The 25,603-nt window shown below is 50.6% G+C and overlaps 6 protein-coding genes across 11 annotated transcripts; 2 read left to right on the forward strand and 4 right to left on the reverse strand.

Moving 5' to 3' along the window:
• The first annotated feature begins 172 nt into the window (after positions 1–172).
• On the forward strand, positions 173–2,629 carry LOC105701049. The gene is made up of 4 exons (XM_012427462.1): positions 173–283; positions 699–925; positions 989–1,214; positions 1,305–2,629. The coding sequence occupies exons 1-4, from the start codon at positions 193–195 to the stop codon at positions 1,757–1,759; spliced, it is 999 nt and encodes a 332-aa protein (XP_012282885.1). The 5' UTR covers positions 173–192; the 3' UTR covers positions 1,760–2,629.
• Positions 2,621–6,463, reverse strand: LOC105701048 (acylamino-acid-releasing enzyme). The gene is made up of 13 exons (XM_012427461.1): positions 6,097–6,463; positions 5,791–6,008; positions 5,556–5,719; positions 5,336–5,484; positions 4,989–5,253; positions 4,758–4,906; positions 4,491–4,683; positions 4,164–4,418; positions 3,944–4,081; positions 3,652–3,872; positions 3,504–3,583; positions 2,938–3,162; positions 2,621–2,829 (listed from the first exon to the last, which is right to left on the reverse strand). The coding sequence occupies exons 1-13, from the start codon at positions 6,109–6,111 to the stop codon at positions 2,709–2,711; spliced, it is 2,193 nt and encodes a 730-aa protein (XP_012282884.1). The 5' UTR covers positions 6,112–6,463; the 3' UTR covers positions 2,621–2,708.
• A 175-nt stretch (positions 6,464–6,638) lies between these two features.
• LOC105701067 (AP-2 complex subunit mu) lies at positions 6,639–9,141 on the reverse strand. Its single transcript, XM_012427489.1, has 5 exons — positions 9,058–9,141; positions 8,367–8,747; positions 8,043–8,293; positions 7,733–7,989; positions 6,639–7,664 (listed from the first exon to the last, which is right to left on the reverse strand). Exons 2-5 carry the CDS (start codon positions 8,704–8,706, stop codon positions 7,184–7,186), a joined length of 1,329 nt encoding a protein of 442 aa, XP_012282912.1. The 5' UTR covers positions 8,707–8,747; positions 9,058–9,141; the 3' UTR covers positions 6,639–7,183.
• A 274-nt stretch (positions 9,142–9,415) lies between these two features.
• Positions 9,416–15,653, forward strand: LOC105700949 (nuclear receptor-binding protein homolog). 6 transcript variants are annotated; one of them, XM_012427275.2, is made up of 12 exons: positions 9,416–9,522; positions 10,051–10,350; positions 10,681–10,770; positions 11,224–11,448; positions 11,527–11,657; positions 11,768–11,862; positions 12,133–12,216; positions 12,302–12,589; positions 12,663–12,822; positions 12,895–13,081; positions 13,152–13,271; positions 13,350–15,653. In XM_012427275.2, exons 2-12 carry the CDS (start codon positions 10,222–10,224, stop codon positions 13,665–13,667), a joined length of 1,827 nt encoding a protein of 608 aa, XP_012282698.1. In that variant the 5' UTR covers positions 9,416–9,522; positions 10,051–10,221; the 3' UTR covers positions 13,668–15,653. The 6 variants fall into 6 exon arrangements, 4 of the variants coding, with proteins under 4 accessions (XP_012282698.1, XP_012282696.1, XP_012282700.1 ...); XR_001104170.1 differs by lacking the exon at positions 9,416–9,522 and having other exon boundaries at positions 10,222–10,350; positions 13,350–14,565; positions 14,627–15,653; XR_001104171.1 differs by lacking the exon at positions 9,416–9,522 and having other exon boundaries at positions 10,222–10,350; positions 13,350–13,960; positions 14,377–15,653.
• Positions 14,532–25,113, reverse strand: LOC105700951. The gene is made up of 20 exons (XM_012427279.1): positions 24,437–25,113; positions 24,254–24,364; positions 24,079–24,170; positions 23,906–23,998; positions 23,734–23,834; positions 20,258–20,322; positions 19,974–20,133; positions 19,768–19,910; positions 19,491–19,695; positions 18,989–19,432; positions 18,664–18,915; positions 18,426–18,601; positions 18,211–18,357; positions 17,857–18,139; positions 17,578–17,787; positions 17,357–17,507; positions 17,068–17,290; positions 16,871–17,000; positions 16,691–16,811; positions 14,532–16,595 (listed from the first exon to the last, which is right to left on the reverse strand). The coding sequence occupies exons 1-20, from the start codon at positions 24,982–24,984 to the stop codon at positions 15,883–15,885; spliced, it is 4,368 nt and encodes a 1,455-aa protein (XP_012282702.1). The 5' UTR covers positions 24,985–25,113; the 3' UTR covers positions 14,532–15,882.
• LOC105700950 lies at positions 20,591–21,925 on the reverse strand. Its single transcript, XM_012427278.2, has 2 exons — positions 21,571–21,925; positions 20,591–21,248 (listed from the first exon to the last, which is right to left on the reverse strand). Exons 1-2 carry the CDS (start codon positions 21,618–21,620, stop codon positions 20,921–20,923), a joined length of 378 nt encoding a protein of 125 aa, XP_012282701.1. The 5' UTR covers positions 21,621–21,925; the 3' UTR covers positions 20,591–20,920.
• Positions 25,114–25,603: the final 490 nt, after the last annotated feature.

Genomic DNA, 25,603 nt, shown 5'->3' on the forward strand with positions numbered 1-25,603 from the left:
CCAGATTGTGGAAATTTGTTTCTGGCGGTATCTGCCGGGGAAAGGGAAAATCGCGTAAATTCGAGCGCAGGTTCCTCCATGAGGTGGATAGTCTATCGGCCGGCATATTCCATGGAAAATGCACTTGCAGCTACGTGCACTTCTGAGCGTGTTTCAAGTTTATTCTGCACCTCGTATGACAGGTTTTTCAAGATGGCGGAGATACGCGTATACAAACTCGTGTACCTCCTGCATTTATCCTGTGCTTTAATAGACGTGACATTTTCCGGAGGCTACGAGAATTGTAAGTTTATTTTGTTATAATCCCTCATGCTTCGGAAAATAATAGCGATATAATTCGCGAAGCGTCAATGTGACAATCGCCCATGGCAAAATGAGACTCGGCTGGTGGTAGAATATTCGTGCCTCTAAGTTAACTATTAAGTCTTTTTTATGAAGAGGAAGGAAAGAGCTGAAAAAGAAGCTTTTAAAAATAACTCATCAAGCAAGGAAAGCCCACTAAAGCTGGATACAATTTTGGTAATGGGTCCCATGCAAGAGGGCTGAAATTCAATATAGAAGAAGTCTTTTATGTTTTTTTAATAATGCATTTCAGATGTAGACTGGTTCAATTTTTTACATAACTTATATTCCAAAGTTCTGTCAATGTGACTGGCCACTAGACTTACTTCTCATGTGCAATTAAATTTTTATTACAGATTCCTTAGATAGCGAAAAGATTTGTCATCCTTATAATAAGGAGACGATTCATGTGACCGACTTGGCACTGCTGGTTCGACCACATCACATTTTTGATACGTGGAATGTTATCAACGATAAAACCTGCAAGTTTGCGATACACACTAAAAAAAATATTGGACTCTTTGCGGTTATCCAGAAGATGTCTTTCAGGCGTAATGGAACAAAGTGTTTGGACTATGTTGAGGTTAGTTTAAGGTTAACCTGATTTGGAAATATTTTTAATCTACGGGGAAATAAATCTTTCCAGTTTAAAAGTCATAATGCGACAAGATATTGTGGCCAGCTGGATCGCCGAAAAATGAGATATTACCCTGTTCCTGAAGAAAATATAGATTCAAATGAACATATCTCAGCAGGAACATATGCTGAATTTGATACAAAGAGCCAACTGGAAACTAGAATTTTTATTTCCAAGAAACGACTGCTACCGAACGAAACGCTTGATCTTGTAATTGTGTACACTCCCTATAAAGGTAACAATATGTGATGCTAAATTTCTTTTTATCATTGGTCCTGTACAGCTTATAATATTTAATCTGTCATTAATAAATTTCTCCTTGCAGACTGCAGGAAGGTGGATCCCGATGAGTACAGATCTATAAATGCAAACTTCTGCATACGAAGTGAGTACTTCTGTGATGGCTATCAGAACTGTGTAACAAATACCTGCATAGATGAGAATTGTCAAGTACCAGAGTCTGTAAGCAACAATACAGGAACAAAGGTGACTGTTGGTACAGTGAGTGCTATATTTCTAACATTCATTACATTTGCTATATGTCTGTGGATCTGTCGGAGGCACAAAAAATTTTGTTGGTCATCCGATTGTGCCGGTCCAAGCGTACATACTGCCGATTACATTGCAACCAGTCATGGAGAATCTGCTGGTACTGACAACGTACCAGTTTCCACCGCACCGATGTTAGAAGTCATTGTTCCGGCACCTGTTCAAGACAAAGATTTACCTCCTAGCTACGATTCCCTCTTTCCTGAGCAATCCACTCCTACGAATACGTAGTATATCCCTAGACAGGATTTGGTGCAGTGAAGTGCAAGTTATTCCCAGTCGACTTGAATGGAATTGTCCAGTTCAAGACCAACAAAATGCTATGGAATATTTTGCAATACTAAGGACTGCCCCTAGTACTCATTAACATTCCATTTCTCTCTGTAAGCCATGACAAGTTCGGAATAATCAACTTCCCAAATTCCACGATTCTTTTGAAGTCTGACGACATGAAATGAGTTATAGTATTCCTGTTGCTCACAATTCAGATCTTCGAGAAACAGGGAGACTGATTTTGAATCTCAGACCATTCGAAGCACCAAAAGTGGACGATGTTAATACTTCTACAAACATCGATGTATTAAAACGCACAAGACTATGAGTGATAGATACACATGGTCGAATTCGATTACTAATTCAAGTGGTTTTTTTATCGTGCAGCAACTGTCTCGACCGTGTGGTATTTTAGGAATAATTATATACATATATATATTTAGATGTATCGTACGTTAATTGTGCGTATGTGTATTCAGTGTATGTATATACGTGTGGATAATCCCTGCAAAGTTGGAAAACGAAAAAAAGAGTAATATCATTTAATTACTGTAAGTAGCAACATTTTGTACAAATAGTATGGAACCTCCAGGCGTGGGAACAATAATCGAAGCTAGTTAACAGTCTTCCCTGGAAGTTTTCTTTTATATCGCCAAGTATTAAGGTCTCGATACAAGGCCATTGTAGTCTTCGTAAGTATTCCTCCAATTGTGAACGTCCAGATATCGTTTGATATGTCTATACACGTCATTGTCTATTTCTTCGGTGCGCGATGATTTATTATGTACATATTGTATTTGTAATAAAAAAGGAACGAAGTGTGAAAAATCCAGGTATATTTGGTATAAAATATGTAATTGACATTGGCGTACAAGTTCTAAAAGGAAAATGCAATTTCATAACATTTTTAGGCTGTTGCCTGAGTTTCTGAGCTGGTGTGTTCCATAAGCCAGATCATGGCATTAATTATGTTATCGATCTCACTTGGCCCCGAGCCCAATGAATGATTGTCATCATAGACAAGCATCCTGAAACCAAATTTAATTAACTGTATTCCTTGAAGCAGAAGCATGGGAAATAACCCTAAAGAAAAATTAGAAGTGCTCCGATAGGATTTGGTTGAACAGTTTTCTCACTTTGTTTTAACATTGTTTTCCTTTAGACGGTGATACCAGAGTTTTCCCTGAGATGGTGGGACTCGAAGATCATTTTTCCCAATGCACAACAATGTCGGCGCCTTGACATTATTAACATGAACGATTGGCGAGCAGTTGTACATCTTCAGTAACACTTCTTCACAGGCTGGCCCAGATAAGGATTTTTTCACTTCATCGTAAGGCCTTGCGATCGCAGATGCACACCTGGATTAATTGAAAATGGCAAAAAATAATTAATTCATTGTGAAACTCAAAGGACTTGTCAAGTTCCTCTGTTATTTTTTTTTTAACAATCTTTTTAATGTTTGGCAAAGACTCTTCGCTTTATCGAACGGAGGATATTTTAAAGAGCTCTAGGAAAAATTGCCAACCGTGCTTAATCGAGTTAATGGCATTTGTAAAAAATGAATTTGACAGCCGAGCTTACGCGTCGTGTTGGCACGCGAGTCTCTCTTCCCTAGTCAACGCGTCGCGACTGGAATGCAAAGTATCTCTCAATTAAGGACAACGAGGCTTTCCAAAGTGACAATAAAGTGCATCTTTACCAGTCTGGTATGTCCGAAGTGACAAACATTGCTGCGATGTTGATCACTGGGTTCCTGGCAACAACTGCACTGAACATATCCTGCAACGTCAAGAGATGTTATGTGTTGACATTGTGAATCGATCACTGTCTAAATTGTGCCCACTTACAGAATATTGTCCACTGAGATGAGTGACCAGGAAGCCACCATGGGAGCCACCATAAAGTCCAATTCTCGCAGGATCCAGCCAAGGATATTTCTTCAGGGCATCTTGAGTGGCTGTCATGCAATCTTTGACATCGTTGACACCCACTTTACCTTGTAAGTACTCGACTGTCTTTTGGCCCATACCTGTTGAGCCTCTGTAATTCACTTGCACGACTCCGAAACCTTGACTCAGAAACATATTGGTAAGGCATGGGTAACTAAGAATTTATTTGGAGCATCGAAATCCTGCATACCGAGTGAGATCATAAGGGTATAATCCAGGGAGAAGATATTGGAATAGGCAGAATGCGGACCACCATGAGCCACCACCACTAGGGGAATCGATTTCTCTTTTCCATCCTTTGGTCCAAAGTAGATGTAGTTGAACGTCTCTGAAAAATTTACTTCGGATGTATTCCATTGTACTTTGATGAAATTGGTCTACATATTTACTTTCTGCCAAGAATCACTTACTGACATCCTCGGAACTGTCATATGTATAGTCAACAGGCTCATACTGGATATCTTTAAAATTTTCTAGGGGCTTCAGTGGGGTGACTTCGAATCTAGCAATCTGCCCCAGTAGGGCATTTTCTGGATCGAAGCGACCCAGAAGAAGTATCGAAGGCTCGATAAGAGATGTTCTCAGAAATGCAATCACGCTATCCACCACATCCAAGATAACGAGGCTACTGCTGTCATTCTCAATTTCAATCACTGTTTTTTCTTCTACAGGTGTAATTCATCGTTTGATTAGTTGTATGAAATTAAGGATCACTGTAAATCAGGAAGATCTCTTACCTATGTTAATAATGTAAGATCGTATATTAGCTTTCTGAGGAGTGCTCAGGAATAAGTACCGAGAATCTTTACTCCAGCAACGTTCTGGCAAACTGTAGTTGTACAAACCAAAGAAGTTTTTTTGAGATAGATGCTGTTTAGTTGATACATTGATAGTTGTCTGGGTTTCAACACGGTCGATAACTACTTCTACCTATTGTACCCAAGAGAAGATTTATCAAATATTTTAAATGCAAACTGTCACGTTTTAAAATCATGCGGTCTTACTTTTCCTGGAGAGGATTCCCACGTCATTGCCATTAATCTATGGCAATTATGATGCAAACCACCAGCTTCTCTTTCCAGCCAGATCAAATACTTTCCATCTGGGCTAAATCGAGGGGAATGCACTGCATTACCATTCTCGGACAGTTTCTCTGTAGTAATTGTATTTAAAATTATTATTCACAATTAAAATAGAAATGTTATAAGAGAATGATAGGGCACGTGAAATCTTACTAAATTCGCCATCTTTAAGATGGAATACCCAAGAATCTCTGTTAGTGCAAGCTACGAGGCCCAAGTGTCTAGGTTCGTGTTTGAACGTCACGCCCACCACGTCACTCCCATTAGGTGTCCAAGAAACCTGACCAGGTGACAAGTCTTCAGGAATTCCTGGTAATACATTAATTAAATCCGTAGTCGTGTCAAGCACTGCTACAATCGGGTGATGCTTGCCGACTAGTTGTTCTCCCCAGTCAGGTTTATACAAATACTCATTGCCCTGCAAATTTTGGAATTAGTTTCGCATTTTTTTTTAGTACGTTTACTGAACAAGCTATTGATTAAAATAGACAATTTCTTACCGGTGCTGCTTTATTTTCATCTTTCTTTTCCTTTTCTTTTTTATCTTGAGATGTTTGCTTATAAAATGGCTCGGACTTAGGGTCCTTCTTTTCTGCGATGTACAGCAACTTAGTCTTATCTGGAGACCACTTAAATGCACTGAACTCAGCTGGAAGAATTGTAACATTTAATTACAGTGGCAATGCTGGACAGAAATCTCAAGTATTTAAAATAATTCACCATCGGTGTACACTTCTCCGTGGACATCGAGTGCAGCTAGATCATAATTTTTTACTACGCAATGTTTCTCCCAGATTTCGATAAACTGCTTTGTGGAATTGTCTTCTGTAACTTGTCTCAAAACAGCTCTACGCTCACCATCCTTGGAAAAAGTTGAGGCAAGTCTAATAAAAATTGGAAAAGCTATATTATGAAGCAATAAACTATCCTCAGTGAAATTCTATCGAAAACATACTCCGTAGTAACGTCGATTGGAAAGGACTCGTTAGCGAGTTGAAAGTCTCCATTTAAAAAATGGAATTTAGAAAATTTCTGCTTGTTATGGCGTTCGAGGTTCCTCTGTGTCCAATTGCTTTGTACCGTAGTCCCATTTTCAGAGGTCTGAACGATTTTAGCACCGGTCAATGTAGGATGCTGAGCGATTGACTTGTAAACCTTCAATATTTTGTTAACCTGCAAGTATTATATATAACAACATTAAAAAATTACTGGGCATTAAAACAGTAAAGAGAAATAAATATTTAGAGGAAAATTTACGTGCCTGAGTCGGTGCCATCCTTTTGCCGTTTTCGACAGTTGAGTTGAAAACAAATTTGTGCTTACGTTGCAGTTTGTGCACTTTTTACATACAAAGATACCGGATCGCTAAAGCTGTTTATCTGATTGATTTATCACCTTTAGTTAGCATACCTTCTTCAAACAAACACCGTGCCAGTGTCGAGACAAAGATACTTCTCAGTTTCTCACTTTAGTAGAAAGAGGAAAAAAATATTCCGGCCAGTAACAGCAGCCGTATTGATATATAAATGTCACGAGTGCAGATAGCAACTGAGTGCGGTGATTTCTACGTTTATTGATGGTACATTTTACTGCCACTGAATTTTTTACATCGCAAAACAGTATATTAATTATATTTATTAAATTGTGGCATAGAAATTTGTTTCATGATCGACCGAGCAAGTTGCAGTGCCGAACAGTTCATACACTTGAGAACAGAGGGCGATATTTATGTTTGATCAAAATTATTTGTAGTCTCGTTTATTTTCAACATAGGATTTGGGATTGGATAAATTCTTCGATTTATTTCGACTCGGCATATACATACCCTTTATTAGATTTACATTTTTGAGTATAATTCTTTTCTGAACAAGATATACACAGTATTGGTTCCAATTATGCATGTACTTTGTGACCGTAATATTAATAATTAATAATACGCGTCGAACATAGAGAGACACAAGCGACGATCGATATCTTTCTAACAATTTGAGATTAGACCCCTACATGACGTGTTTCGGTATCTTCATTGACACATGCACCGTCGCTGAGACCCATGGAACTGTCACTGCCAGTTGTCAAACTCCTTTACCGATGATGCTGTATATTCCGAATCAGGCATAATATCGAATGAATAGATAGATTTGTACAACCTTCTTTACGACAGAAGCCTTCGCTTGTTAGTTACGGATAGGGGTTGAATACAGGAGATTCTCTGGAGAGAAGTAACGATACTGGCTATAACGTAGCTGTCATCTGGCAATGGAGAGAATTTGAGCTTTACATGAACAATCGCTAACTGAATAACAATGTGACAGCTCCTTTGGTACCACTTGGCTGCATGCCCAAAATTAGCACCGGGTCTCATACAGTCCACTGCGTCCAATGTACCTGACCCATTTAATGACATCGTGGTCAGAGTAATTGAGCTTCGACTCGAAGACTTTCAGGTACCGCACTTTGAACCCAGAAGGTGCAAATGGAACCTCGAAGTTCATCGAGATGGGTGGCCTGGTCCACTTCTTCTTGGTATCGGTCTCCAAGAGATCGATCTCTGCGGAGAGCTGAGTCTCCTTCATGCCTGCCATCCTCTTAATTTTCCAGACAATGGCATTCTCTGAAGCTTTGTACTTGGCTTTGCCCTTAAGACAGATCAGCTGGACACCTGCGGTGTTTAGAGGAGTCGGAACCCTGACTTCGATTTTCTGACCCAGAAGTGACGCCTTGAAGTTCGACTTCAGAACGGCCTTCACTTCCATTTTCGTCCTTCCCGCTTCTCGCACCAGAGGAATCACGCGGAAAGGTAGCGAAATATCCTTTGTGGTTCGATACCTAGGAGAGACAAGACTGTAATTATTTTTTTCAACGGGAGTTTAGAAGGCTCAGGGAAGGAAGGTTACCTCATTAACTCGAATTCCCCATCGGGTGGTATAAAACTAATGGAATGTTCCGTTTCAAATTTCGACAACTTGACGCACTGGTGGAACTGGCAATCGTCGATTACCACTACAGGCTTGCCCGATCGGGCTCCTCCTAGGTCCTCTCCTGCACCACCCAGGCCGGTTCCTCCTTTCATGCCTTTGGCATCCATTACGATTTTGTCGTTGATGCCAAACTTGCACTCGGGCATACCGGACAAGTAGGACTTCATCACCACCTGAAAACGAATGTTATTAGAAGCGTTAAGACAGCAATTAAAATATCATTTACCTTTCCAGCAACATGAGCACTAAGAACTTGACCCTGAGGGCTCATGAGTAGATTAACGGACTCCAGGACATCGAGGAAGAGCTCATTGCGTCGATACTTGATGCCTTCTCTGCGCCATCCAATTTGGCCAGTGACCTGAGATGTTATCTGCGCTTGTTCCTCTTTGGTCGCTGACTTTACACCCTGTTGAGTGATAAACGTCTTCAGCACTCCCGTATCGCAATTCTGGGGATACCCAAAATCCAGGATTTCTGCAAATTATGAATAGCACGTCACATACATAAATATTTTCATTTCAAAAATACAAAAAAAATTTCAACCGACCATCGAGCAATTCATAAATGAGAACAAAGTTGTTCTTGATGTTTTCTTCGGAGATCTTGCCGAAATAGGACTGCATGACGTCGATGATTTTAAGGAGAAACTCAAAGACCATTGCGGCATTGACATTTTGTTTGGTTACGGCAGCCAACCATATGTTGGCTCGTTTAATATGAAAGAAAGAAGTTCTTGCGATGTTCGTGACTGGAGACCTCACTTGCTGTCTGGCATGGATGACGTTGACCCGAAACGCGTCAACCGCGTTTCTGCCAATGTCATCCCGATAGACTCTGGAGATGAGCACCTCTCCTTTGTGGTTGTAGACAAAAAGACCCCCAATCATCTTGCCGGAGGTCCTTCAACTGGCCTGAGAATGTCCTGCACCTGAGAGAATATTTTTTATAAAGTAACCTCTTTATAGAGTAGACCAATTGCGATAAAAATCGGAGGAAAATGGACATTCAAATAAACTACATAATTTCGTCCATCTATCCTTTCGCCAAAATCGTCCTTTTTCGAGCATGACATTTCGTGACACTTTACGATGTCTTGAGTACCGATAGTACTATCGATCGGAGAACTCTCGCCCGCCCTGTCAATTTTTCAAAAATCGACAAGACTGGCTCGAACTAGTCTCGGTTTTTAAAAATCCGTCAAAGTGTAACCCTTTTCAATCATCTATTTTTGCACTTACACATTTCCGACTCTACAAACTGCAGAACGAAAGACCTCGCCGAACACCTCCCAACGACCCAGCAACGACCACCAGGAGTGGTCGACTTTTAAGCAACGAGCAGTAGAAATAGACACCCACTTTTGCACGACTACATGAGTCAAAAAAATGACGCGTTATCTATTCACCTAACCCTGGCATTAGTTTTATAATTCATAAATTACAAGTGCAGCCTAGAATCTCAATTTTTTATGAAGATTTATTGAAGAAAAGTGTTTTTACAGTCTCTCGTTTAATTAGCATTACTCCGAGAAGAAGAGCCATCTTTGACCTGCGAGTACAAAAGTACCTAGATAATCGAAGCGAAACGTCACATCGACGCCACTGACTCCACGCTGTGCGAAGAGACTCGACAACACGTAGCCACTCTCCTAACTGTCGTATCGAGAGACCCGCAGAGTCGCAAGTCACCGCGTGAGTTTGAAGGTAATTCTCTCATTAAATAACCGATGTGGTAAAGGAAGTGGAGTGAGTATCATTGTTTCAACAATAAATTGGAGATATAAATGCCAAAACTCCAGTCGTGGGTTACGCGAGGTTAGAAAAATGGCGTCGCTAGATGTAGACGAAGTAACCAGCGGGGGCACCGAAAGTGGAACTCGGTACGCAGTTCTCGGAGGCGTTCGGAGATGGCGCTTGCGTCGCTCGGCCGAAGGGGTGCGGTGTCTGGCCGAGGATCGCCATACCGGGGTGAACGCAACCGTCTCGGCAGGGGCCAGGGGCAGGGACACGGAGTCTCGCGCACACACAGAGGCACGCGCGGCGAGGATGAGTGGCAGGGTGCACGTCACTGCGTACGAGTCGTCTCGCTCGTCGTAACGGAGAGTGGTTCCCGCTGAGCAGTCGTCGCGCCATGTCTGTAGCGCCGAGCAGACCCTGAGGGATTCGAGGAGCAACCCAGTCGACGGCGGGGCCTTGTAAGATCAGACCAATCCCCGTGTGTATTGTCCATAGGCCATCTCGCGGGGCGGCCGCGGCCGAGCGTGTCGGTGTATCCCGTGCGGTGGACGAGCGACGCCACTCCCGCACCACGTGTCCGCCCCCGGGGCCCGATGAGTCTGCCCGCGTCGGGCCCGGAGGTGCAGCGTGTGAAGAAGGCGCCCCGCTGAACGATCCGAGTGTGTGATGCCCGGGAGTCGCGCCAGCACCGACCCCGAGCACAAGTCACCGCGGGAAAGCGGAGAGGACTCCGAGGATGAGAGCGAGATCCTGGAAGAGAGCCCCTGCGGGCGATGGCTGAAGCGGAGGGAGGAGGTAAGCAGTCCGTCGATTCCTCTCCGAGGGCTATTCGAAGCCTGCGAGTCGGGGTTTCCTTCCGGAGTCGGGGTGACGCTTCCAGGGGAGCTGCGAAGCTGCGCATCGGTAAATATTTGGAATGTCTCGGGCTCCGGATCGAGCTCTTGGCACTCGGGTTTTACCGGGTTTAGGCAGTTTCACGATTTGCTAAAAATAGGGTCGGCTAGATTTGGACGGGGCTGTTACCGGTGGTTATCCGGATCGAGTCGTGTATTTCGTTTAGAGGGGAATTTAACTTCGCGACTGGGCAGTGGTTTCCGGTTGTAACGAGTGACGTTTGCATTTTAGGTGTACGTTGGGACGAAGTCGGCTCTGTCGGAGGGCTCAAGCTACGGCCCGTCAACGAGAGGAGGCGAGAGCGAAGTTGCGGAAATGGAGGTACGCATGCTACGACCGAACGGAGCTCCCTGCCAGACGCCTCTCCGATCGACTTTGCCAGACTCTGACGAAACTAGTAACGCGCGTACTTGGAGGAAATCCGTAGATTCGTCGCGATAATTTATTCCGGGAGTCGGGCTCTCCCCGTACGTGGTCGTTCGGTGTCGACTATTGCGTCCATTTGCGCGGCTAGCCTTAGACACGACGATGACTACCGGTCTAGTAAGCTCCCTCCACTCTTCCCTGCGATCTCAAGGTCGAGTTTCTTTACGATGGCAAATAGGCACGAGATGAGATAAATTGCAATTTCCGATCCTGCTAAATCTGGCCCGAGGAAGAGAGTTTGATGCCGCGAACGAATTACGAGCGTGAATACACGCGACAGTCCGTTTGGCATCGAGCGGGTGCCGACGACTCGCCAGGTCGAATGAAGCCTCGGGAACTTTCTTCCAGGTGGAGCAACGCGACGTTCCGGGCATCGACTGCGCCTACCTCGCGATGGACACCGAGGAAGGCGTCGAGGTCGTCTGGAACGAGGTGCAGTTCTCCGAGAGGAAGAACTTCAAGGCTCAGGAGGAGAAGATACAGCTGGTCTTCGAGAACTTGACGCAATTGGAGCACCCCAATATCGTCAAGTTCCATAGGTACTGGACGGACACCCACAACGACAAGCCACGAGTGAGTCGAGCCCCCCCGTGCTCTTGAACTCCGGACTCGGCCGTTAAGCGTTATCCTCTGTTCTGACTCACTCCCCAGGTCATATTCATTACGGAGTACATGTCCTCCGGCTCCCTGAAACAGTTCCTAAAGCGAACGAAGCGCAACGTCAAGAAGTTACCTCTGCAGGCGTGGAAGCGATGGTGCACGCAAATCCTCTCCGCCTTGAGGTAAGCCAAACGCTTCCCGTCGCCCCTTCGCTCTTAAATCTCTCGCCGTGAATCACCGGGTGAGCTCGCTCACGCTAATCCCCCTATCTTTCGCGTTTTTCTTCTTCCAGCTATCTGCATTCCTGCTCGCCGCCGATTATTCATGGAAACCTAACGTGCGATACGATATTCATCCAGCACAATGGACTCGTCAAAGTCGGCTCCGGTGGGTAAAGCCGCGTTTCTAGGACCTCCCTCCGCCGCCGAAAGTCAGGCCGAGTAAGAGGCGCGCGTGGGCACGGCCGACAATGAATCGGAATTGGTTACCAAGAGGCATTGTCCGCCGTTCGTCCGACGCCTTAACGGGTCGCTCGGCGGGTGGTCCCCTGCATTAATGAGAGTACCCTTTAGAAGAGAGACCTACCGAGGTCGCCGTGCCCGATTTCTGGCGCTAAATTACGCCGACGATACCGAAACGCTCCTCCTATAATTTCAGTTGCCCCGGACGCGATTCATCATCACGTGAAGACGTTCCGGGCGAACATGAAGAACATGCATTTCGTTGCCCCCGAATATGGAAGTACGTGTGGTTTCAAATTTTTTGTTCCTTTCGTTTCTTTGCCCTCGTTTTGGAGGCTGGTAATGGAACTTTGTCGGTCTTGCAGACTCCGTGACTCCAGCCATCGACATCTACTCCTTCGGGATGTGTGCCCTAGAGATGGCTGCCCTCGAGATCCAGGGGAACGGCGACTCCGGGACGGTCGTTACCGAGGAGAACGTCAGGAAGACGATCGAGTCCTTGGACGATGCTCAACAGAAAGACTTTATTAGCAAGTGTCTCCAGACGGACCCGCTCTGTAGACCCAGCGCCCGGGAGCTCCTCTTTCATCCCGTCCTCTTCGAGGTGCACTCGCTCAAGCTCCTCGCCGCTCACGCCTTGGTCATGTCGGCCAGTAAGTCGCGGGATTAAATGCGTATGCTCGTTAAATCCGGATAGACCTTTAATGGCTTCGTTTTATACTCCAGCGAATATCTCGGAGACGATAACGGACGAGGTGCTGCAGAGGCTGTATCGACCCGACACCGTGGTCGCGGAGATCAAGTTCGCTGGTCGACCTCCACAGCAGATCCGATTGAGCGACATCCCGGTCGCGGAGAAGCTGGAGAAGTTCGTCGAGGACGTCAAGTGAGTTCGGGGGATCTCGAGGAAGGTGTCGAATGGAAGGTCGGGGCTCTGACGATTAATCTGTACCCCCAGGTATGGAATTTATCCGCTGACGGCATTTATGGCGAAGCTGCCGCCTCCGGTTCGCCCGAGGGCGATCTCCCCCGAGGTCACCGAGTCCGTCAAGTCCGTCACCCCCGAGCCCGTCGACGTCGAGTCACGTAGAGTAGTCAATATGATGTGTAACGTTAAGCCGAGGGAGGAGAGCTGCGAACTTCTGGTGAGTGAGAGCTCGCCAGGGAGCGCCTCGAGGATGCCTAGAGAGACCTCTATCGATTCTTCCCTTCCAGATGACAATACTGTTGCGAATGGACGACAAGATGAACAGGCAGCTGACCTGTCCGGTGACCCAGGTGGACACTTCGATGCTGCTCGCGCAGGAACTTGTACATTTTGGGTTTATTAACGAGGTAAGTTGTCAGGAACTCCGGTGGCGTCATGGCGGATCGAGGAAAGGTGGACGGCACGTTAACGGCGGTTTTTCTCAGAACGATCGCGACAAGATCGGCAACCTGATCGAGGAGGCCCTACGGAGTTGCTTCAATAAGCAGCTGATGAGCCCTGGCATGGTGTCGTTGACGAATCTCCCAACGCAGGCGACCCTGCTGCTCTCGGGGCCCGAGTTCCCTTGCATGGAGCACCTCGAGAACTCGGTTGGCCACGCCACGGCCTCCAGCAGCGACAGCGTGACCAGCGTTAAAGCAGCGGCGAGGTCGTTGGATCTTGCCGGCTACTCCTACCGGTCGACCAACGCTCACGAGGAGACGTCGGTGGAGCCACCGGTCATCTCCGAGAGCGGCAGTTAACCGTCCAGGATACCCGGTAACTCAGTTCACTGTGCCACCTTGCACGCTCTATGTATAGACTGGCTATGTATTTTTATATTTAAGTAAAACGCAACGCGGAAGACTCGAGGTAGCGCGCTAGGAGATGGCGACGAGAGAGAGAGGGGTGTGCGCGCGCCGTGGCAGTAGCCGTCGAGACCGCGGAAAGGGCGCCTCGACCCTCCCACGACTTCCAAACCCCGAAAGCGCGGACCTTTGCTTTAGAGCCCAGGAGGCCGCCCTGGACCCCCTCCCCCAGGTCCTACGGAGGCAAAGTAAGACCCCACGCTCGGTAGATACCCTCGAGACAGAGAGAATCGAGACCGAGCATCGGCTCGCGAGTCTCCAGGCCTCGCAGTGAGCCCCGTCATCCGTGAAGATCACCCTGAAGATCCCACTTAAGCCCCGAGTATCGCTCGGTTCGGTCGGCATCCACTAGATAGCGGCGAAACCCGGAGACATTCCACGAAACTTTCGGTCTTCTGTTATCACCCCGACGTCCCGTTGGCGGGCATCTCGCTCGCGGGTGGCTCGTACCCTCCTTTCATTTTTCGCGATTTCTGCGTGTACGCGGTGACACGGACTCGCTCGCGGCGCGGGAGACGTCTGCGAGGAGGTCCTGTCTCGATGCTGTTTTCAATAAATAAAGAGGTCACTGCTTTATCCTTGCCTCTTTCTCTCTCTGTTGGAGGATGGGAGATTGGAGCGGAAGCGACTGCGAGGCCTGGGGCGTTTCGTCGGTCCGGCCGTGAAGTGCGACGATCGGCCTTCGGGCTCCCTCAAAACGTCGCCGTTTCCGTTCCGATACGCACAGGGGAATCGAGGGGGATGCGTTTGTAAAGTTAATCTCACCACACCGTCGTTCGTTTCTGACGTTAAGGTATACAAGCTTGTGATATACAGTTATATACATTATATTAATAAAATTTCGGTTGTCATAGAGAACGCAACGGCGAGACGCGGCGTCGGCTTTCGGTCTTCTCACCTTGCTGTTGGTCCGACGAGCGGTCGCGCGAGTCGCCGGGACACCTGGGAGTGTCCTTGATCGATGCAATGTCTCTGGGCACTTGCCAGGGTGGCAGGAAAAATGAGGCGAGTCCCCAGGTTCTGGGGAAATTCCCTAGCTTACAAAGGACCTCGGTCGCGACCGAACGATCGATGAAACCCTTTGCCGTTTGATTCTGCGCTCGCCCCATTTTTTCGACCACCGGGTGGCGTTCCTGAGGATTGATGAGAAAAATTCTCCCGGAAGAGTTCGGAGGTTTCCGTGGAAGCTCACCCTGGGTTGTTTGGATACTCGAAGAGGAGTCCGGGCTTCCGGGGAAATTTTCTAACTCTTCGAGCCGGTGTTTTTTGGCATGGAGAGGCGATGGACTTCGCGTCCGGAGAAGTGCATTCGCTGCACTCGTTGCCCTCGTCGCACTCCGACATCGCCGAGGTGTCTGTCACTAGGCGGAGGGGACGAGGAGACGAGTGACGTTACCCGTGGAATCCTTGTAAATAATTTCTATTTTTAAGAGGCCGGGAAGAAAGGAACGGGGAGGACGACGAGGCATCTGCCGAGCGCAGAGAACTAGTCATACATAGGTATATTCGAGTGCCGACTAACTTGCGCCGACCTTGTTGCGTCTCTTTTGCATTTACAACCTCTCACCCCGCTTGGCCGAGGGAGAGTATCGGCTCCCGTTTTTCGTATCCTCTCCGCGACCGAGTCGAGACCCATCGACGTGCATTTCCGACTAAGCGAACGACTAACCGTATCTTAGCGATAATTATTACCAACCAACACGTAAACCTTCGACCCTAAGCATTGTAAGTAGGTTACGACATTTAAATTCAATGTATAGCTTTATAATTATCGAGACAATTATGTCAGGAGAACGGAAGAGCGGCGACCGAATCGTGGAGACATTATGAGAAGGGCTGTACGATACGACAGTTATATATAAATAAATACCGTAATTCGTGCGAATCCGTTCACTGGGAGGTTCTTCGGGGGTCCGTCGGTAGACCTCGTTTACGTATAAAAAATTCGTGTTGGGCATCGTTACGCAGGGAGATTCGACTCGTAATTGACGAAGAAGCGTCTCGTCGCGAGCGGTGGACGAGTCGTCGGTGGACTTGGAACGGAGCCTCTTCGGGTCCGCGCCCTGAAGAGAGCGGTTCTAGGTCCTTGCTCCACGTCCGTGGGCAGTTTCTACGTCTCGTCCTTGGCGGCGTGCGTGCGATTTAACAAGTAGTCGAGGTCGTGGTAGATGCGGTCCAGCATCCCGGTGACCGTGGTCTCGCAGTCGGTCACCGTGATCTCGGGGGCCATCTCCTCGCCGTCCGGCTGCTTCCTCTCGGTGGTGCTCGCGATGTCGGGGATGGCCTTTACGATCTCCCCGGACTTGGTCTCCTTGGTCAGGGAGACCTCGACCTCGGTCTTGGTGACGTCGGGCAGCAGCCCGACACCCAGCCGTGACTCGACCTCGGCGCTGCAGAGCACCTTCGGGGGACACTCCTGGGAGACGGTCTGGACCACCGGAGCCTGGGCCGGGGGATCCAGGCTGGGCAGGATGGAGAACTTCGGGAACCTACGAAACCCACAGGACCCATAGGGCTCGGCGACGGGACAGTGCGAGGCGCGATTTCCGCCTTCGAAGGACATCGCGTCGTGGTACTTCCGAGGACTCGTGCTGTAGCTCTCGAGATTGATGTCCTCCACGTGGTCCAGCCTGATCTCCGGCAGGAACCGACCCGGACCCCCCAGCACCGAGGATTTGGAGGGCAGGTAGAGGCTCGACGGGGATTCCGTGATGTACTCCCTCATGTCTATGCTCCCTGCCGCCACTCCTCGCACCTTCAGATACGACTCGTCCATCGGGGGAGCAGCCTCGTTCTCCGACTCCGCGCTGCTCTTCGAGCACACTGGGAAGACGCGAAGAGGACGGTCATTGGATTTTTCAGACCCTCCGGGAGTCCACTTGGGGGATAAAATTGAATATCAGCGAAAGGAGAGGTACCTTTGATGGGCTCCGTGGCGACCTCGTCCTCCACCTCGGGTTTCCACTTGAACCTTCGACAGGCCGAGAGCGCGAACAGGATCTCGCCCCCCAGGAGATACGACGCCAACACCACGTGGCCCTGAAGCAAGGATTTAACTCGTCAGGGTTTATTCGTAGGAGGTTTTGAAGAGCAGTTACCAGGAGGAAGGAGAACGACGCGAAGGCGTAGTGGAAGACGATGGAGGACGAGTTGACGTAGAAGACGGAGGACACCTCCATCGCGACGACGGCGCTCGTGACGACGACCGCCCGGTGCAGCATGCAGACCCTGGAATTGAAACGTCTTTACCGATCCATCCTAGAGCTCGAGTCGGGAAGGAAGTCCTGGGAGTGACCTCGACTCCGTGGTCTCCCTCTTCAGGACGTTTTCCTTGATCAGGGCTCGGGATTTCCGCAGCACTCCGATGTACAGCAGCGCGAAGATCAGCAGCATCGTCGTCGCGCAGCTGACGAAGATGTTGTAGACGCCACTCCCGTATATCAGCCACCAGGACTCGTGGTGCCAGCCGGTGGTCTTGTGGGTCAGCTCGGTCGCCAGGATCGCCAGGACCGGGACACCTGAAGGAAGAGGACGAGATTGAGCCGATAGGAGGAGAAGAGCGGGTTCCTGCAAGGTGCATTCACCGGTGATGACGGCGATGATGGTGGGCTGCAGGTGTTGGCTGGGACGGATTTGAGCGAGCTCCGCATAGATGACGAGGGCCTGAGAGATGGGAGCCGACATCCCTACCAGGAGCAGAGCTTCCAGGCTCGTGGCGACCACCGAGAAGGAACTCTGCAGGGAATCGAGGTTTATCTCGGTTTACACATATTTTTTATCCGCGGACTTTTGGAAGACCAGTCACCTCGGGGAGGTCCGAGTGCACGGCGTAGACGAAGACTGCCATGGAGCCTGCCAGGGCACCACAGCACTGCAATTTCAGGAAGTTTAGCCACGTACGGTGCTTCCACCAGTAGGTGGCGATGATGAGCAAGGTGACCAGACACTGGAGGAGACAGCTTCCACAGCCGAGGATCACCAGGAAGGTCGCGCGCTCCTTTTTGGCCAGGACCACCTAGAACAGAGGAAGAAGGGATTTTGATTAGCTGGATGAGGACCGAAGAGGACGTTCTCTGTAACCTACCCTGATGGCCCGAGCTGTGAGGAAGACTGCGAAGGTCCCTGTGCAAGGACACGTGCATCGGGTGAGTCCTTCTTCGGGGACGGTGTCGGAGATGCAAGTGTTCAGGTCCCAGGCTCCGGATAGATCCGTCACTCCGCAGGATATGTTCCAGGAGCCTGTGTGGTTCTGCAGGTGATGCAGCTGGAGGTCCACCCTGATCCTGTCGTTCTTGGAGGGCTGCCAGGAAGACGATGCAACGGTGACCACCCGAGAGTTCATGCGGTACTCGAGATCGGTACCGTCACTGAAATCGAAGTCCAAGGTGGAGTTGTCATCGGGAGTCCTGGGATTGTTCCCATATAAGAAAATACCGACTTTAGCTCCTTGATGAAGGCGTTGCGGATGAAGCGCGTGATGTTCTTGTAGACCACGACGACTCCGGAATGGGTCTCGTTCTCGGTCCTTGACGGAGACTGCCTCTGCAGACGGAGCGTCACCCTGTCGCCGTACCAACTAGGATATCTGTCCATGGAGTGTCACACTTTATTTAGGAACTTCTCCAAGGACTCGCTTAGGTGTCCGGGACTCACGCATAATCGTTGTTTGGTATCTGAAGAGTGTGCGTGGTCTGCTCGCCGCTGCGTTCCCGAAGAGGTTGGACGTCGGCCACCAGGGTCGCCAAGGACACGTGCTTCCGGGGATGCTGGGCGGCTCTGGTCCAGTACATCAGATTCCGTTGGACGAGCTGCTGCAGCACCAGCAACTTCTGCAAGAGGAAGAAACATTTAGCTCGCCGAACTGAGTTCGAAAGAAAAATATCTGCAATACCTGCTGACTCAAGATCGAGTTCTCGTTTAGGAGGACGAGGTTGACGATCTGCAGGAGAGCTTCAGCGGAGTCCTGGAGGCCGTCGAGGTCGTCGACGTTGTACTGGTAGTGCTCGATCTCGGCCAAGATGCCCAAGATGCGATCCGCTTCGCCAGGGTACAAAGGGATTCGACGGAGGCGCAGGATCTCCCAGAAGAGAAGGACCGTGGCCGAGCCTGTCGTGTTCTGGTAGCCCAGCGTCAGGCTTCGGAACTGCGCAAGAAGGACATGATTTTTTTTTTTCCCCCGGAAGAGGGAAGAGTGGCGGAGGAAGAACGCGACCAACGTTATCGTAGGGAGTCGCCAAGGACTCGTAGAGACATCCCGAGAAGTCGGGAAGCTGCCATTCGGGAGTGGTGGCGTCCTTCATGGCGCAAAGGCGCGTCACCCTGCGGCCCAGGAAGTGTCGAGGACACTCCAAGAGAGCGTCGGATCCAGGCGCGGTTTCCGGCCACCTCAACCCCCAGGACAATTCGGAGATGCAGAGAGGGATGATGGTTCTGTTCACCACCTCCACCCTGACGGCCATGGACCTGTGCGCGACGTTGCAGGTGTAGACCGCCGATTTTTGGGCGTTGATCACTTTCAGCACACTTCCCGCAGGATACAGATCCTCCCAAACGAGGCTGCCAGGCTCCAGCTTGAGAAGAGCTCGGTTCCTGCTCCACCCGAAACCGATGTCCAAGCTGGGCATGTTGGGGGTCATGCACGTGAACTGAATGTCGCCGCCCTGGAATCGGAGAACGTTGACCGGGACATCGAAGACGACCGCGAAGAGACCGGAGTACCTTCTCTATGGTAGCGCCCATCGGAGTCACCACAACTTCCGGCTCGTCCCTGACCTCGATGAAGACACTCTTGCACTGCTGTATGCCCCAGTCGATGGCCTGGCAGGTGTAGCGACCAGCGTCCAGGAGTGTCGCCTTGTCTATCGTCAAGAGAGACGTGTGCTGGTCGGACCCGTCGTTGGGAAGGTGTCTGCACCAGATGCCCCTGTAAGTGGAACCCAGGGTTTGGCTTCTATGGATATGCAGGTGACCGATTATCAGGGTTTACATGAATTACCTGGTGGCCTTGCTCGTGTTGACCAACATGTCGTCCTTGTACCAGGTGAAGTTCAGCCCGTAACTCCCCTGCGCCACGCAGGAGAGGACGAACTGGTCGCCCAGACGCACCTCCCGTTCGTTCACCTGGTTGATGCGCAGTTTCTGGGGGTAGATGGAGAATTATCAGCGAAATTGGCAGGAAGAGGAAGCCGCGATCGCGCGTACCTCCAGCTTTAACGCCGGCTTCTGCTGGAAAGTGAAGTGCGTCGACTCGAGCGCAACGTCCCCCAAGCGTCGCCGTTGCACCAGACGATTGAAGGACTCTCGAATTTTGTCCCCGTCGTTGGCGTTCCCGAAAAAGTGGAAAGTCACTTCCGAGGTCGGCCTAGAGCGAGGATCAGAGCTTGCGAGTGAGGGGGAAAATGTGCAGCCACCGGATGCAGCGAAGGATCGAGGGAAGGCGCGACGATTTAGCTGGAGACTCTCAATGCTTTGATGTACCTACTCACGTCACGCTCAGGATCTTCAGGTCCTCGGTGGACGAGATGTTGGAGTGCCGCAGGTATTTAGCGAGCTGCAGGGGACAGAGAGAGATTATTGACTTACGCCGATCGAGATCAAGATACAAGAGATACGGCGACCGATTCGCGGGAACTCGTGGCGATTCTCGAGATTACGCGGTTCCTACTTATCGCCGAAGCGCGCAGTGATAAGGACCTTATCGCGCAATTTGGTCGAGCCGTTACCGCGAAGGAGCGATTTGGCGAGGATTTAGCGGCGCCTAGAAGTGGGTGCCATGAGGATGGATCAGATTTTCATTCGGAGGATAAGAGAAGAAGAAGTTTACGTAACCATCGTCTGTTTATTCGTCACTCGTCTTATGATAACGATACATGGAATACACGTTCAATCGAACGATGATATCGAAACGGAGGAAGCGAAGGAAGAGAGTCCTCTTCTGGCTTCCTGGAGAGTCCAGCCGGCGGCCTTGACTCTCTTGGGAGCATCTTCATCGTGCGGCTTTCGCACCTTTAAAAAGGGGCGACCGGTCCAAGGGTCTTCGCGCGCTGCACCTCTCCTCGGCCAACGACTCGGCATCGGCGGGTTCCAGAGACCGTATTTCGAGCTTCCATCCGAAACTCGTTCAAAGTAGTCTCGAGGTGTCCGAGGACTCATTCCGGGGACTCCAGGAAGTAGTCGTCGTCATTGGTCACCAGGACGCAGGAGAGGTCCGCCTGGCCCGGGCCCAGCGCGGATCTGAGACTGTCCTCGGTGACCCTGGTCACCTCGACGCCGATCTCACGGCAGTACGCCTCGAGCAACGTCAACTGCAGGTGACTGGCGGAGTCCAGCTCGACGTCCAGGGGCACCAGACAGACGCTGCCCTGGCCTAGACACTCTCTCGAGGCCAGCACCCTCAGGGTGGGCAGCATGCCGCAGGTCACTCTGCACCCTCGCCTGGACTTCGGGCCCTTCTGCCCCTTCCAGGGGAACTTGAAGCTGAAAACGAAGTCGCCGTTACTCCCCACTGCCTGCCGTTTCGGGCTAATCGCCCGTCCGGATTCCGCGCCGTCATCGCCGCGCCGCAAAGCGAACAGTCATCCTCGCAAATGTGGAGTCACGGTGAGGACGAGTTCCGCTCGACTTTCGCCGAGCAAAGTCGGTCTTGGGTAGAATTTTGGAAAATCGCGCTTAAACGATGCTTAACCAGAGAAGATCGACCTTGCTCGTCGCTATATAATAATCAATGCAATCACTGATAATTGTCCAGCTCGAGGCATATAGTAGAATAGTCAAATCGGTGTACAGTAATTGACCTTACCTCTCCGTGGGCACAGGTGCAGGCGCCAGGTGAAGCTGTTCGCAGGTCATTCTGTCGGTCACTCCTTTATCCGGAGGTAGTTCCCGTGTCTCCTTGGACGGCTCGCTGCGCCTGGGATGAATTTTCCAAGATGCGCTACCACGTGGGAGAGCTCACCCCTCGCGGCTCGGATGCGTCGAGACGATCAACCTGGCCGAATCTCTCGTTCAAGGTCGCACGCACGAAGCGGAGGCGTCTGAAGGCGAAGAGAGGGCCTCGAAATCGATGACGCAGCACGCAAAGTCGCAGCGCGATGCACTAGGGACAGCGGCTCCACGGCGAATGACTCCTCCCACCGCGTCGCCGGCTGATATAAAGCCCCCCCCACCTGTCGCGGGGTTATCCCAGATAAACGCGAGCCTCTTGCCAGGCCGGCGATTCGGAGAATCCCACCGGGAAAAGCACGCCTCTTCGTGGATTCTCTCGCTTATCCCGTTTGCTCGGAACTCCCGGCGAGTCGAATCGCGACTCGGCCGCGTTCCTGGAGTCGGGATCGATGCAGCGCGCGAGGCCCCCAGGCTCTGATTCCGGATCGACCTTGCGACCTCGTGACCCCACGGATTGTCGCAGACTCCATTCTGCGACTTCTCCGGGGCATTGCGTCGTCGGCGCCGTGGGCCACGTGCTCCTATCGTATGACGACGCGTGGATTGACGCAACCAGAGGTACACCTGACGCAATCTCGCCGGTGTCTTCAATCGGAGCAAGGTGGAGGCGCAACGCCGAGGATGATGACAGCGGAACGCGAGATCAGCTGTTCCCTCGCGCTCTGCGCTTTAAACGGTGGAGGCTGTATTACGATGTCGATGCAATCCGAACTCGACGCACGTATCATTGGGAAAGGAAGAGAAGTAAAAGTCGAAGAGGTGCGAAGGTTAGGTGAGAAGTGGATGCCTGACGTCGAGCACGTGGGGAACAGGACGAATTGGACGAGGACCGTCCTTTGACCATGGTCGTCGATAGTCGCGAGCATTGATGCGCTCGAAGAGGGTCTTCCTTTTTTTTTTTCCGGTTCGCTCAAGTGAGGCCGGTTTACGTAATGCATTGTCTCTCTGACGCGTGGAGAGGCGTGCGCGTGCGTAAGAGGCGCGTCAGGCGACAGGGAAACACACCACAGGGACGGAAAGTGGGATCTGCGATCAACGATCCGAGTCGGGGATTCCTTTTGCTCGCGAGATGCAGCCTGGGAACCGACTGGCGTGTCTTGGGAATGCAACGACAGGGGGGAACTTTTTTGATAGCCGGGAATCCCCGAGGAGGACGTCGGCCGATGCCCAAGGAGGATGCGATGCCAGGGGGTACCACGGTAGAGGAAACCAAAACATCGAACCGCACGTGCACTCTTAACTCCAATCATAAAATAGATCATAAGATGCCGTTCGATTGTAGAACGATTTTTTTTTCCACGACTTGATCCTGAAAAAATTGTCAAACGCTGGATAGGTCGTGGATTCCTCGGTAATGGGGTCGTCCCTTTTTCGAGGGTCGACCCACCGTGCTTTGAGAAATTTTTCAGGGAACCGGGAACCCATCGACGATCACGTAAACGACGCGATTCGGAGCGCGGCCCACTTTGATCCGACTTTCTCTGGTCCCCATAACCGGGACCTGGTTACGCCACTACGTAAAACGCGTCGGAAGGCACGTCAGCGACCAACGGGCTTCTCCTTGGAGATTCCCGAGGAATGCTGAATTGATTTGCAATTTTTGCCTGGCGGCCGTTTTAGGCCTTAGAGAAATGCTTCGGTTGGCTTTCTTCTTCTTTAGAAGCAGATCGAGGGATTTCGACGCGTAACCAGAAGTGCGGTTCTCGGTTCTCGGAGTGGTCGAGTTCTTTTGAGGATAAACAATTCTTCGGACCACAAGGCGGTTATTTATAGTCCGGGTGATTCACGGGCCCGTCGCGGCCACTTTGCGGAATCATCGCCTGGATCGAAGAAGCGCTTTCCGCGTGTCGGTGCTCGAGCGATAAAGTCCTTCGGGTAATCAGCGCTTTCAAGAGTGGACGCGGAGCGAGCATTGTTTGCCAACAATTGGGCACAGGAATTCTCTCCCCGCTCGTCGAGAGATGTTGGAACAATGTCTATGGAGGGTTTAAAATGCATTGCAACGAGGTCTACTCACCTGCCTGGCCAGGAGAGACTCCAAGCTGCCCTGAGGGTGGAGCGACGTCCTCAGAGAGGTGGCGTTGGACAATTTAATTCTGCACTCGTACCTCGACCGATCTGCCAGCAGAAATAATTGCGATGACTCCCTCGGGACATTTGATTAAACATTTTGGACATCCGAGACTCACTGTTGTAAATCTTGGTCCCGTTCTTGCAGTCGCAGGGTGGAGTGATCGGGTCCGCTGCCGGGCACTGCGTCACGCAGTTCTTGCCTCCGCATTCTGAAAAAGGACCACCAGGTTAAATTGGATAGATGTCGTCGAGCCTGAACCATGAATCAGCGAAGAACTTAGGAGCCCACCTTGGTCCAGGGTCAGCGAAAGCCGAACTTCGCAGAAGCGTCCGCTATACCCCGGAGGGCAAAGGCAGCGAATGGTCTCGGCACCCACGTGCCTGGGAAAAGAGAAGAGTCCTGTTTCAAGATTCCCCAGACGTCAAAAGGAGCATCGAGGATCAAGAGGATCCCTGGATCGTACTTGCAAGTCGCCTGGTTCCGGCAGACCGGATCACCCCGGTCGTCCAAGCAGAGAGGTCCGTCGGAGCAGTCGTCACCGGAGAAACCGTCGAAGCAGTCGCAGCGGAAGGTGCTGATAAAAAATGCGTCCAGGTGGATTTTTACCTATGAATACCAGGAAGGAGGAAAAAAGTGCCCAACTTACTCGAAGTCCTCGTCGACGACGCAGTTCCCGGTGTAGGAGCACTCCTTCAGGGAGCAGGACTTCGCGTTGACCTCTTGCTCGGTCATCTCGTAGGTGACGTTGAAGCCGTAGACGTCGAGGAGGTCGTGCAGCACCCTGACGTGGTTTCCTTCGAGTCTGTCCAGGACGAAGTCGATGACCAGGTACGGACTGAAGGTGCGGATCCAGCGGAACTCGAAGACGTTGCCCTCGGTGATGCGTTGGATCATGGTCCCACCAATTTTCATGCTGTCGGACTCGTAGTAGGCGTACTCGGTGAAGGTGAGGCCCTTGTGGCTGTACATCTGGGTGAGGTACACCACTATGGCGCTCTTTCGAGAGGGCCATTCGGACGCGTCGATGATCCACTGGCACCTGATGGGCACCTGGAAGACCCCAGGGAAGTTGGGGGTGGAGATGACCCCCCTGGGACCGGTCAAGCGTCCCCCGCAGACGTCCGTCCTGGACTCCGAGCTGGACCGCAGCATGCAGTGGTGCAGCAGGAAGAGCAGGACACTCGACCGATGCATCTCTGAAATTTCCTCGAGGACCTGGACCAGGATATTTGAGACTAGACGATGAACCTTGGAAGAACCGACCTCGAAGACATCTTAGACCGGACGAAGTCTGTTTCTCTTCGGTCCAGAGGAGGACCCAGCGCCCCGGTTACCTTCCTCCGACCTGACTCCGACTCTCGTCATCTGTTCGTCCAGGTGGGCCTTCGGGACGGTTCTCGACCTCATCGATTTTCCCCTCCGGTTGCGGAACGCAGAACGAGGAACCTACGGAGACAATGGACGCCGCTTTTTAATCCAATATTGCGAGCATTCGCGAGGACACTCGACTTCGGGGAAGCGTCGCGAGGCACTCGTTAAGTCGTTCCCTGGAGGTCTCTGATTCACGAGATAAATCCGGCGCCTTGGTATCGCCGATAGCAGCCTACGAGGAACGGCTTCGAAAACCGGACGACCCACTCCGATTCCTCGATAAGTCGATATTTCAGTGTTTATTTACGGTCACTAATCGCGGTTATCGAGAATCACTCGGCGTCAGCCTCGAACACCCGAGTCGAATCCAGACCAGGTATCATGGGATCATGTCCTCAGTTTGGAGGGTGCCTCTTGATCCCAGCTCTTCCGGACCCTCTCT

This window comes from Orussus abietinus, unplaced genomic scaffold (assembly GCF_000612105.2).
Source record: "Orussus abietinus isolate OABI.00-Male unplaced genomic scaffold, Oabi_2.0 scaffold9, whole genome shotgun sequence".
Lineage (NCBI taxonomy): Eukaryota > Metazoa > Arthropoda > Insecta > Hymenoptera > Orussidae > Orussus > Orussus abietinus.